The 13,800-nt window shown below is 42.5% G+C and overlaps 1 protein-coding gene across 1 annotated transcript in view; it reads left to right on the forward strand.

The window, feature by feature from the left end:
• The window catches only part of LOC127620393 (CUB and sushi domain-containing protein 2-like), a 441,823-nt gene that overhangs the window by 18,117 nt on the left and 409,906 nt on the right, over nt 1–13,800 (forward strand). Inside the window, exon 2 of the mRNA XM_052093618.1 lies at nt 11,019–11,235. Within this exon, the coding sequence (XP_051949578.1) occupies nt 11,019–11,235 (217 nt within the window). The remainder of the gene's footprint in view (nt 1–11,018; nt 11,236–13,800) is intronic.

Raw genomic sequence — 13,800 nt, forward strand, 5'->3', positions numbered from 1 at the left:
TGATCAGATCAAGCCTATGCATTTGTTCTGGTTTGAAGATAATCTGTGATGAATGCAGAACACAAGACCTATGCTCATGATTCTATCCCATCCTGTCTTCAGCATGCCCTTTATTACACTTAGCTTCCAGTAAGGGTCGGTATTTGCATTTGTGAGCAGTTTTCCTCACAATAGTCACATTGACCAACATTTTTTAGTTGTTTCTGTTTTATATCAAGATCTGAGTCAGGCTCTGTATGTGGATATGATGGGGTTTGTCTGAGCTACTGATGTCTTTGTTGTGTGCAACACATATGGGTATTGTTTATGTTGATAGCTGTGGTTAAGACTATTAGCCTCTTGTTCTGTGTTGTGTGAGTCTACATTGTCTTTGTGACCTCTATAGGTACAAAAATTAGTAAACTATTGACTTTTGTTTCCGTGATAAACGTTTGTAAAGAAGGAATCATGAGGTTATATTGATCATGATGTACTATGCTAATTAGACAATGTATATTCTCTGCCTTCACATCAGCTCGCTCCAGGGAGAAAGCACTGGCGGTTATGCAAAATTGTGTAATGCTGACCAGACAAGGACAAATATATCTTAGTCCATTTAAGGTCAACACAGGAGACATGATGCAAATTTCGTCATCAGCAGAGTGCACAAGCACTGGGTGCACATAGCCTGATTTTTCTAACCAATGTGCATGCATCTGGAGTTATCTGCACTAAGTAGTGGGTCTAAAAGTTGGTAACATTTACATTTTGAGCCATTACCGTCACAAAGCACTAGAAGAAGGTGTAAGATTGCCACCAAATCTCAGGAGATGAAGGTAAAAACAATACCAGTGGATGTGCAAACAAGAGGTCAAGAGATACCTGCATTTGTATAACTCAAGTCTGAAGGAATATAAAGACATCATTATGGGTCTAAACTACTGAAGACAAAGTCTGGTGTCTCATAGCAGTCGCGCGCATGTGCCAGCTGCCTGTGTATGCGGGCAAAGTTTTGTTGAGTGTACTTTGACAGGCTCACATTTGATTGTATGCAGACGCTAAGCGTTCACGTCAAAATGGAAGAATACCTAGGGCTTAATGTAAAAAGTCTACCCAAAAAGAGAAAGGTTGATTATAAATATATTCTTGTTGAAATTAGTCTTAAAGAGCCACAAGCACATTAACTCCCAAATTAATTCCTGCTCTCGCTGCTTCGCATCTTATATGGTGACACTTTCTATCCTAAACAGTTTGTCAAAAGTACTTTTATCACAGACACCAAGCATTTAAACGGTGAAAGGCATTCTCCAAATCCTAAACTGCCTTTTCCTATTATCATTTGAAAAAATGCACAGAAAATGGCCACTGGTCAAAGGCGGATTATCTAAATACCACTCTTTCTAAACTGTTTTGGAACATTTTAAAGAAATGCTTAGTTTAAGAAAAAGCACCTCAGGTTTTTCCTTATACATTTAACTTAATTATTAAAATTCTATGCTTGTAGGCAAAGCTTTTCTAAGAAATCCAAATCCCATTTCTGTTGGGGTATTATCCTCTAAAACCTCAGCAGGCTGTGTTTATGGTATAGAAAATGTATTTATTTATTTATTTTATTTCAGTTTAATTTCATACTTCATTATGAGCTTATCGAATATTTGCATTAAATGGCTTGAAATGTCGTCATGACACATTGTGTTTGCATTCTGTAAACACTGCATATTTGTGCGTATGTGAGCTTGATTTTTCATTTAGACTAATCGTAGTGTAATCTTCACTCCAGTATGTTATAGAAATATGTGTGCTATACATGCAGAGTTCACATTTGTTTACTGGGATGTTGGATTTGTTTACATGGAATCTGCGCTTTTAAGATAACAGATGTCCTCTAATTGTGTATTCCTAATGCTATTTAAATCAACTTACCCCACATAAATTCCAATCTAATAAACAGATAAACTGTGCTACTTTTTGTTTATTTATTAACAATAGATAAAGTAAAAAAAAAAAACTAATGCCATGTGTATTTGTCAGTGAGTTAGTGATGTAATGCAAAATCAATACATGGAAGTGTAATGTGCTGTAGCAAACTTGATATCGTTTTAAAGCGTAGAAGCTGAACTTTACAATGCATGTAGGTATTATGACCAAATATTGATAAAGTGCACAAGTGCTGAACAAGTGCTAAACAAATCAGAAGTGTTCCGTCTTGATAATTTATAAAAATTAGGGCTGTAAATCGCAAATTTTTTTTAATCGAATTAATTACATGGAGTCCCGATTAAATAATACAAATATTTGCTGAGAAAGCCCCTCAAATAACAATAATTCAATATATAAAGATTATACATATTAATATCAATATATAATTATACATAGTTTTCTTTAAATATATATATAAAAAAGATATATATATATATATATATATATATATATATATATATATATATATATATATATATATATATATATATATATATATATATATATATATAAAAATATTCAGATAATTAAAATGCATTACATTCCTGTGACAGAAGAGTTAATCATTGATAAGACAATAACAGCGGCTTTAGAATACAAAAAAGCGGCTTTAGAATACAATGTATTGTTTACTACCATATTATTGATCATAAGTCAATCATTGGCATACAGTTCACAGCAATCCATTACACAAGTGAATTTGTCCATCAGTTGGAGATTTCTTATGAGGGCTTGTTTAAGAGCCAGTCAATTTACACCTGCGTCAGACATGCTTGTGTAGTGTCTCGGGTGTGTTGTATCACAAACATAAAATGTTTAGGTCACTGTGTCAAGTTAAATAGCATTTAATACTTCATTTTTAAACACATCTTGAGATCCCTTAGTTCACATTTGTGCTCCTTAAATTGTTTTGAATGTAACACGTGTTGTGTGTCTGCTGGATGTTGTTTCTTCACTGTATACACTGCGTGTTGCTCATACAGCTGAAATTTCACTTACAGCCCAGTGAAATTTCAGCTGTATGAGCAACACGCAATGTATACAGTGAAGAAACAACATTCAGCAGACACACAACAGTAAACAGGTGGTACTACAAGCTTGCATCTCTCAGGAATCTTCCTTATTATGGTCCGTGGGCATGCAATTAATTGCGTTAATTATTAATCACACTGAATTAACGCGTTAAATTGACAGCCCTAATAAAAATATAAAAACATTGCACTGTACATATAATTGCAATCAGTAAAAAGATCAAACTCATCAAAGAGCCATGTGTAATATGTTGTTGGAAAGAATAATAATAATAATAAAAAAAGTAATCGCTGAGTAAATGTCTTTGACATTTTTGTTTCATGTGAATAGGTGTTCACATTTTCATTAATAACTTAATGAAAAACAAACAGAACATAAAATATAGGATTATCTTTCAAACAAGCCCACACAAAAGGTAATGCATAGATCATTAGATAATCCACACAAAGCACAATGTTAGAAATGGCTACCAGGATATGGCACCAAGTGCATGATGCATACTCAATGATGCAGACTAAAGTCTAAAATCTCATTACTAAAATCATGTCTGCATGCTTTGCAAATCTGTAGTCATTGTTTTGTTTGATTGTGTAATCAGTTCCCTGTCAAAAAGCTACACTTTGTTGCTGCGCTGATTTAGCGCTTGGGAACAACTTTAGGTGTGACCAGCTGTGAATATGTGTGCAACACATCAATGAAATTGACCAGAATTTATAGCCTCTGCTGGTAACATCATTGGATGCATCTGTAGCAGGGCTATAAATAGATGCGTCACAGGTGCATCGTCAGATCTTTTGTCTTCAGATCATTCTGTGGGTGTTGTGCTTCTTGACGGTCAGAACTTTCTACTTTCCTCTGTTATGAGTTAGAATTGTTAGGCAGTGCGCACAAACCTTTCTCTTTTCTTTAAAAAATAAACAAAGCAAGTGGTGTGTGTTCCCATGTTTACGCTCTGTGGCTGAAACGGACACACACCTGTTTTGTTTTGTGTGATTGGGGAAGAGCATGCTGCTCTTGCGTTGGGGCAGGGTGGGTGCTGGCATTGCGATCTGTTTACTGTCAAAATGCTTCACACTTGTCTCGCTTACTTCCAAGAGCCAGCGCCCACGTGGGACTCTCGCATAGATCTGGCTGAGGAGTGAGAGATGGGTCCGTCCCTGTCGCTCGCTCTCTCTCCAGATCCAGCTGATCCTTCTCGTAAGCCTGAATCGCGCTTCGGCGCCTCTTCAGTTCACGAGGGGGACGCTGAACCTCTGAACATTCCACGCACATTAATAAAGCGGCTGAGGAATTACTTGATGTGGTTACTCGGGCTGTGGTCACACGAACAAGAGACCTCCAAACTAGAAGACATATTTCTGTCTGGTGGCCCCCCAAAAAAAAGGGAAGGGAAGGGGACGCTATATTAGTGCCTTCCTTTCTTTTATGACCTCCATGATGTGCTCTCTCATTCATGGAGGAAACCTTATACTTCCCGTGTCTTCATTCCCTCGACGTCGACATATTCGACTATTGTGGGTGCCGAGGCACGCGGGTATTCAGTGATGCTGCCGGTAGAAGAGACACTTGCAAGTTATCTCTCACCTGGCTCGGCATCATCGCTAAAGAGACCCACTCTCCCCACAAAGCTGTGCAGGACCACTTCCACGCATGTGGGGAAGGCTTATCAGGCAGCAGGTCAGGCTGATGCTGCCCTGCACACTATGGCAATGTTACAGGCGTACCAGGCTGATCTGTTGAAGGACCTGAGTGCGGGCACCACGGTCGACGATGAGGCTTTCTCTGAGCTTCGTCAAGCTGTCTGTCTGCGCGACGGCAGGTCTATGTCGGCTTTAGTCAGCACCGAGAGACACTTATGGCTCGACCTGTCGGGCATCAGAGACAAGAACAAAGTTTTCCTTCTCGATGCCCCGGTTTCGCCTTCTGGCTTATTTGGTGATGCTATGAATGTAGGTATCACCAGGTTCCAGGAGGCAAAAAGTCAAAAGCCTTCGGGCAATTCCTTCCTCACGGCACTCAGGGGAAGGGGCCGTCGGCCACCCAGCCCCGCCCTGGTCCTTCTAGAAGGGAGGCTCAGAAACAAAGCGTGGCGAGTCATGCTCCCCCTCGTAGAGACTGGGGACCGGCTCATTGCCCTCAGCAGCCCCCAAAGCAAGACCTCAGGGCAGTCATTTCAATGAGGAAAAAACCCTGATGATCTTGCGCCCAGCCTTGTGTTTCTATGTGGGTCCTAAGAAGTAGAAAAAGGCTACATAATTCAATTTGTTGGCCGTCCTCTGCGTTTCAATGGCGTGGTTTCCACTACCGTGAAACCAGAGCAAGCATTTCTACTGTGGAAAGAACTGCAAAATCTCTTGGTTAAAGGGGCCATAGAACGTTCCCCTTCCAAAAAAAAAGTCAGGTTATTACAGCAGATACTTTCTGGCTCCCAAGAAGGGTGGGGGTTGCATCCGATTTTAGATCTTCAAGGCTTGAATCGCTCAGTCAGGGAGTTCAAGATGCTAACTATCAAGACGGTCGTGTCCCAAATCCAACATCACGATTGGTTGGTCACGATCGATCTCATGGGTGCATACTTTCATATAGAAATTCTGCCACAACACAGGAAGTTCCTGAGATTCACTTTTGGAGGTGAAGCCTTCCAATATCGGGTTCTTCCATTCGGCCTAGCCCTATCCCCCCGCACATTCACGAAATTCATGGATGCAGCACTGGCTCCTTTGTGACTCCGGGGCATCCGCATTCTGAATTACATAGACGAGTGGCTGATACTTGCACAGTCTCAAGAACTGGCAGTTCAGCACAGGGATATCGTCTTCACTCATCTGGTTTCTCTGGGTCTTAGACTCAACGTTAAAAAGAGCATTCTCTCTCCCACTCAGGGAATTACCTATCTGGGTGTTGTATGGAATTCGATCACGATGCGGGCACAATAGTCTCCTGCTCGAATCTTGTCCATTCAGAACACCCTGACCAAGGTCAGGCCAAGGTTGCACTGTTCGTCAGTATCAACGAATACTAGGTCTCATGGCAAAGGTCTACGTTTACGCCAGCTGAACAGACTGCCACGTCAGATTCTCCATAGGGCCCAGGGCAAGCTCCTGTCAGTCAGGGCAGTTTATATCCCTGGATGCCTGAATGTGGGAGCAGATTTGCTGTCCTGACAGAAAATACCGATGGGGGAGTGGAAACTCCACCCCGAGGTAGTGGAACAAATCTGGGTGAGATTTTATAGGGCAGAAGTGGAACAGAAGCTGCTTCTCAACAGACAGCGCAATGTCCCCCTCTACTTCTACTTGGGTCTGGACGTGATGGTGCATACATGGCCCAGAATGTGCCTGTATGTGTTTCCCCTGGTTTCTCTGTTCCCGGGAGTCTTGGCCAGAGTTCGCCAGCAAGGGTCTTGCCTCTTACTGATAGCGCCGCGCTGGCCGAACAGGGTATGGTTCTCAGAGATAATGTCTCTCCTCGACGGCTCACCTTGGGCGATTCCGGACAGGAGGGACCTTCTGTCTCAGGCGCAGGGGAAAATATTTCATCCCCGGCCCGAGCTGTGGAACCTTCATGTTTGGCCCCTGAAGGGTACCACCTGAGGGAACTGGGCTTTCACCTGAAGTTATCGAGACCATTCTAAGTGCTAGGGCTCCCTCTACTAGAAGAAATTACGCCAATAAATTGGGTGTCTTTGAAAGATGGTGCAGTGCACATAATGTAGATCCAGTTAACTGCCAGATTGCTTCAGTTCTGGACTTTTTGCAGGAAAAATTGTCAGCAGGCACATGCCCCGTCAGTCTCCGGGTTTACGTGGCTGCTCTATCGGCTTGCCATGCCTTGATTGACGAGGTGCCATTGGGGAGACATCCTCTGCTCTCTCGCTTCGTTCGTGGAGCCATGTATTTGAAACCGCCTGCTAGGACCAGGATCCCTTCATGGGACTTATCAATAGTCCTTGAGGGTCTGGTTCAGACCCCAATTGAAACCTATAGAGTCAGTGTCTGATAAACATCTGACTCTCAAGATGGTTTTTCTTATGGCAATTACTTCTCTAAATAGAATTGGGGATCTACAGGCTCTGTCTGTCTTGCCAGCCTGCTTAGATTTTGCCCCAGGAATGGCTAAAGCAATTTTGTACCCACATCCTGACTACCTGCCTAAGGTTCCTGTCTCGACTGTACATCCGGTCAATGCCGGAGCAGGAAATACTTCACAGATTTTTCCAGTCCATGCCCTTCAGACTAGCCAGTGGCGTAAGTCAGGGCAACTAATTGTTTGCCATCGGGGCCGTAACATGGGGGCCAAGGCCCTCTAAAGGCCCTTTAGAGGGGCCAAGGCTCCTCTAAAGCCTTGGCTAGAGGTGTCCCTCTGGAGCATGTTTGTGATGCGGCAGGCTGGTCCTCTCCGCACACATTCATAAGATTTTATAATTTGGATGTTCATGCCACTCCGGGCTCTTGTGTCCTTGAGTCAACATCACAAGCTCATGTCTGAGACCTCTCGCACTCTTGTGGGCACAACTACACAACCGTAAGGGGTACGGACATGCACAGTGCGGCGGCGTGGGTATTCTCGTTCCCAAAGCGCTAAATCAGCACATCATCAGCTTTTTGACAGGGAACGTCTCGGGTTACTTAACTGTAACCCCTGTTACCTGATAAAAGCGGAACAAGATGCTGCACTTCATTGCCGCACTGGGATGCCCCAGGACTGCTCTTCAGACAAAATACCTGACGATGCACTTGTGACGCATCTATTTATAGCCCTGCTACAGGTGCATCCAATTATGTCACCTGCAGAGGCTATAAATTCTGGTCAATTTCATTGACATGTATACACATATACACAGCTGGTCACACCTAAAGCGCTTTTATCAGGGAAAGGGGGTTACAGTTAAGTAATCCGAGACATTCCCCTTCTGTCACTCGATGTTGTGTCAATGTATTGACAATAGGGTCTCTCTAGAGTGCCTCGGTTACCTCTTATCTTTAAGAAAAGGCAAATGAGTTTTGGCGAACAGAATTTGCATGCTGCGAGAGTCTCCCCTGGACCTACGGGTATAAAAGGAGGTAAGCTTGCATCAGTTCAGACATATTTTTTCTTTGGAGCCAAGCGGTTTTGTTTCAGCGAGCTGCGTAAAACCCATAGCTGTTCCACTCATCTCTAAAGAGCATACGCTGTTGGAAATATGGTGCATTGCAGTGGCTTTTCTATTTTTCTGCAGACTACGCCCCTGAGTACTTCAACAGCCCTCTTAAAGAGTATATATATATTTCTCTAAAAGAGTAAACACGTTGAATTTGAACGTCTTTTTAAAGTTGCATCTTTTTAAGATGCCTTTTTGTCTTTGTGTCATTCCTGGACGCGGCCTTTACCTCTCTGCTTCTTACGGCCACGGGCACTGCATCTTGTGTCTGTGCAGAGATCACACAGAGCCAGCATTTGTGGATGGCTCTTGTTCTCACTGTGAGAACATGCCATGGCAACGTTGCAATCACGGCTTTTCTTCTACCGGGGGAAAGCCACTCAATCCTCCCCCTTGTCGCGCCTTCTAACCACGGGTATACATTTTGGGAATTTTGCCTTGTAAATCCCCGCATACCACCCGTTCCCCAGCATGCTTGCTTTCCCCTGTCCGGTTCCGAGATGAGACCGACTTGCCTTACGGCCAGTCTGATGTCTCTTTCAGAGCTCTCGAGCTGGATGACAGTTTTGCCACTGCATCGGAGAGCATCTTTGCAGACTCCAACGCTGAGGACTCGACTGGGCTAGCGCCTTTGGGTGTTGGCCCAGTCTGAGGCCGACGCCAAGCTCTCCGCTATGCTTACCCGGGCCGCCGTGAATATTGGGCTGGACTGGAACCCTCCATCCTCCCCTCAGACCTCGCACCTAGACAGTTGGTTCCTGGGCTTGGGGCGCCGCTCACAGCCACGCCCTCACCTCCACTCCCCCCTGGTTCTTTCTTTCCGGAGGTGCATGATGAGCTGACGAAGTCATGGAGGGCACCTTTCACTGCCCGAAACCGACTTCCTCGCTCGTCTGCTCTCATTACCCTTGACTACGGGGCGGTCCACAGGTACAAGGAACTCCCCCAGGTGGATAAGACAGTTGAGGTGCATCTGTGCCAGCAAAACGCCACCTGGCGGGATCGACCGTCACCCCCTCCAAGGCCTGTAGGTTGACGTCGTCTCTGGCAACCAAGGCCGCTGGACAGGCTGCCTCCGCCTTACATGCCATGGCCCTCCTGCAAGTCTACCATGCCAAGGCATCAAAAGGTCTGCACCTGGGTAGTCCTGATCCTGATGTGCTGCAGGAACTGCGCTCGGTGACCGTCCTCGCCCTCAGGGCCACGACGGTCACAGCGCATGCACTCAGACAGGCGATGGCCACCCTCGTGGTCCAGGAACGCCAACTGTGGCTGAATTTTGTCGATATGCGGGACTTCAACAAGGTTCGCTTTCTCAACGCCCCATCTCCCAGATCGGCCTATTCGGCAACACCATTGAGGACTTAAAGCAGTTCTCTGCGGTGAAGAAACAGACAGAGTCTATTCAACACATCTTGCCCCCAATGAGAATGAATAATGTCTCAGCTTCATAAGCGTCAAAAGTGTTCTGTTGTTGACTGTAAAATTGAACACAAAAGTCTTCATGTACTCCCGGCATCAGAGCCACTGAAGACGCAGTGGACATGTTTTGTTTTAGAACGAAATATGCCCCAAAACATAAAACAAATTGTGTATGTTTGTGCAAATCATTTTACACCAGACTGCTTTGTGAATGAGTGTCAATATAAAGCAGGATTTTCAGATTTTTTTATCCTCAAGCATGGATCAGTACCAACTGTTTGTGTTCCAGGTTTATATCCTCAAGATTAAGTATAGCACTTTATATTTTGTGAATGTTTGCAAATCGCCTTTCCGAATGTGCTTGTTAGCTGATTCCATGGCTAATGCAGCTAAAGTTACCATTGTCTCTGAATGTATCTACGGAGACCAGATATATATATTCATACATGTATGGCTGAACTCCGGTATTTACGCTGTCAGTCATATTGGTTCTTATTTGTTTTTGCTGTAGTATCCGAAGCACGATCTGTAAAGGCACAGCCCTCTTCCGGAAAGGGGACGGGGAGCAGCAGCTAATTTTTATTTAAAGAGACATACACTAAATCAGCTTGTTTTTGATTACACCCAAAAAGAGGCATTTATAACATGTATAATAAATGATCCGTGGGGTATTTTGAGCTGAAACTTCACAGACACATTCTGGGGACACCTGAGACTTATATTACATCTTGTAATAAAGGGGCATAATATATTCCTTTAAGGCTTATCACAGCTGAGAAACACAACAGACTGACTAAGTACACAAACTCAAAGTGCTTAACTCTTACCAGACTTTCCACATTGGAGAGGACAAAGTGGCAGAGGACATAGCATTTTCTATAGTGAAAGACTCTTGCGCACCAGCTACCACGAAATACCCCCGCTTGGACTGCTAGGATGCATTTCACCAAAATGATGTTATCTGCTGACTAACACACCACTGCATCATCAACAGGTTCGCACATGCTCCATCTCTCTCTCCCTCTCTCTCTCTCTCTCACACACACACACACACACACACACACACACACACACACACACACACACACACACACACACACACATACATCCTTGTTTCTCCTATAACATGTTAAAAACAGCCCAAGCTTTGATACTAGTAGTTCTGAAGTGATGCTTTTGAGAGGCTTGGACACATCATTTGGTTGAACCAGCAATGGCAGATTCTGATCCGTCGCATTAGAAAGTATGTGTTGAACAAATGTGTTTTTTGGACCGTACTCCGTGTTTCCTAATTGTTTTTATATTTACTTGTTTATTGAACTGTTGTATTTAAGCAATATCACACTCGCAATCATGCTATATGGCCCTAAATAATCACTGCTGTGATTACCTATGGCCGAATCACAGCAATGCTGATATAGCTCTCTCTCTCTCTCTCTCTCTCTCTCTCGCTCTCTCTCCACAGCTCAAAACTGCAGTCACACACTACATAGTCCAAACGGGACAATAGAAAGCCCTGGGTACCCGTATGGATATCCCAACTACGCCAACTGCACATGGGTGATTGTGGCACAGGAACACAACCGGATACAGTTGGTATTTCAAGGCTTTGCTTTAGAGGAGGACTTTGACATCCTTTCAATCTATGATGGGCAGCCAAGTCCAGCAAACCTACGGACACGGTAAATACATTTAAAATTGTTATATTTGTTAATGTCAAATGAAATCTTTGGCAAAAATTAATAACATAAAATGGCTTGCTTGCATTTCTTTCTAACAGTCAGAAAGTAGAAAAAACAAATGATAATGTAGGCTATAAAAATGGTACACTGGTAGCATATAGTCTTGGTTTTAAAACTTTAGAAGAGTGAACTTTATAAACTTTGGATTAACTACAGTGTTGGAAAAACATGTTTAATGTGATGTAAAAGGACACAATTTGTATTCCAATGTCTAATTGTCTGAACACTGAAGTGGTTTTGACTCTTATCACCAACATGAGCCTCAATGTCTCCCTTGTGTACTCAGAAAATAAGAAGAAACTAAAATGATTCAAGCTCAAATGATTGACCAAAACACCTTCTGGGGGAGTGTCCTTGGGGCCTTGATTTTTCATTCCAACACTACCATTTTAAAAAAGCTTGCCTAAATTAATAGATCCTATTGCAGATACCGTTTTTCCCAATGAAAAGAGTTGTATAGAAGTTGTTGCTTTTCCTACCTTTTTATGTTACATCTTTTATTTAATAATATATGTGTGTGGGAAAAGATTTTATTTAATATATATTTTTTTTACTGTATGGACAGCCTCCCCCATAGCCGCACAATTTCACTGCATTCTTTGAATGGAAAAGGAGTTTTACCTGCTAGGATGATATTAGTCTGAACTGTAGTGGTGTAGTGGTCTAAGCACATAACTGGTAAGCTGTTAATCAGAAGGACACTGGTTTGAACCCCACAGCCACCACCATTGTGTCCTTGAGCAAGGCACTTAACTCCAGGTTGCTCCAGGGGGATTGTCCCTGTAAGAAGTGCTCTGTAAGTCGCTTTGGATAAAAGCATCTGCCAAATGCATAAATGTAAATGTAATGACATAGCTGGAATGTAAAAGAGTTCCTCACTATTTAGTACACTTTAATCAGTGGCAGCTGCAGCTGTACGGCCATACATGCTGTGCGTACCATGAGCGCTCCGATTGACAGAATATTTCACCAATCATGGTGTGTCCCGTATTTCTGTTGGCTGTTTAAAAGAACTAGCAATGCCCATTTCGCGTATTAATAATTCTATTGAGTTGGTTCTAGTCACTGAATTGGCCAAACTGGCTTGCAAAACTGTCTGAATCGATTCGTAATTCAGTACAATTTGTTCAGACCGCTCTCTCACTGAATCATTTGTGGTGGTTTCTCACACAGTAAAACAGTATTGGGATATTTACGAATACAGAGAACAAACATTGCTGGATACAGTGGAAATGTACCAACAATCAACTGAAACAAAATGCTTTCCTTTTGGGAAGTAACTTTGAGAAACTTTAGCTAGTGCTGTGTCATGTGAACAAGGGGGTGTTCAAACCAAACGTGTTTTTGCATCCGCTCACACTGTATTTCAGTCATATTTCATGTAAACATTTGCTAAATGGATGACTGTTTTTAACATATCTCATGGTAGCTCTGCATTTTTAGGTGACGTGTTAAGTTAAACGCATCTCGAGACACCTGATTTTGCTCTATTCTTTGTTATGCGTTTTGCTTTTTTTGGAGCGAGAACACGTTTGTTCTGAATGGTTACTGCAAGAAATTATTTTAGCCAATTGTTACATGAATGCTACTCATACTCGATAAAAAAATAAATAATCTCAAAGTCACCAGAATTGAATGCTTTGGTGTTGTTTTTGAAATAAAAAAAATAAAAAAAATCTCACGGGGGAGCATGCCCCCGGGCCCCACTAGATGTAAGGTTGTATTGGGCAGATTTCTGAGCATACCCTCAGATTAAATTCTGAACTTGATACTGTATTTAGTTTTCTGGTATAGCTTTGTTGCCCAAACAAAGTTTAGTTGTAGTTTTGATATTATGGTGATATTATGTGGAAGTTAGTGACTCCTATTACAATGTGAAGACAATGGACATGTCAATATTCAGTATGCTGAATAATAGATAAATCTCTTTGCCTGTTAAGACCCTCAAATAGCAGCTCAAGTGCAAATGAAACATAGTCTTCTGTCGGTGCTAATTGAATTAAAGACACATTTTTATTTCTTCAGTCTCAAAAGAGATACCAATGAGTGACCCAAACATTCCATTAGCCTACCTCTGCTTAAAAGTTTTGTTTTTCTGTCCACTCTGTAATCGCTCCAGTTTGAATCATTGTGGGCCAATGCCACACATTACCTTCAATCTGTTATCTCCAATCTCTGCGATAGATTCACTCAATCTTGGATGGTTTGAAAGGGTTTACCCAGATAATATTTTTTTTATGTTCTTCTACATTTTTTGCTGTTATAACAAAAAAATACCATATCATCCCTCTTAATTTCTGTTGAATCAATTCTCAACTAAAACATAATTACTCTGGATATGATTCAGCTGATTAAAATGGAAGTATGGTGTGAAAGACCTCTGTTCAGTCAGGAAAGGAGGAAGCTGGAGCCTGATGCACATTCAGCAAACTTTAATCAGGCACCACATCAAACTGAAAACATAGTGACATAATCACACACAGCTTCAGTCTCTCTCTCTCTCTC

Source organism: Xyrauchen texanus, chromosome 26, assembly GCF_025860055.1.
Source record: "Xyrauchen texanus isolate HMW12.3.18 chromosome 26, RBS_HiC_50CHRs, whole genome shotgun sequence".
In the NCBI taxonomy this organism is placed as follows: Eukaryota; Metazoa; Chordata; class Actinopteri; order Cypriniformes; family Catostomidae; genus Xyrauchen; species Xyrauchen texanus.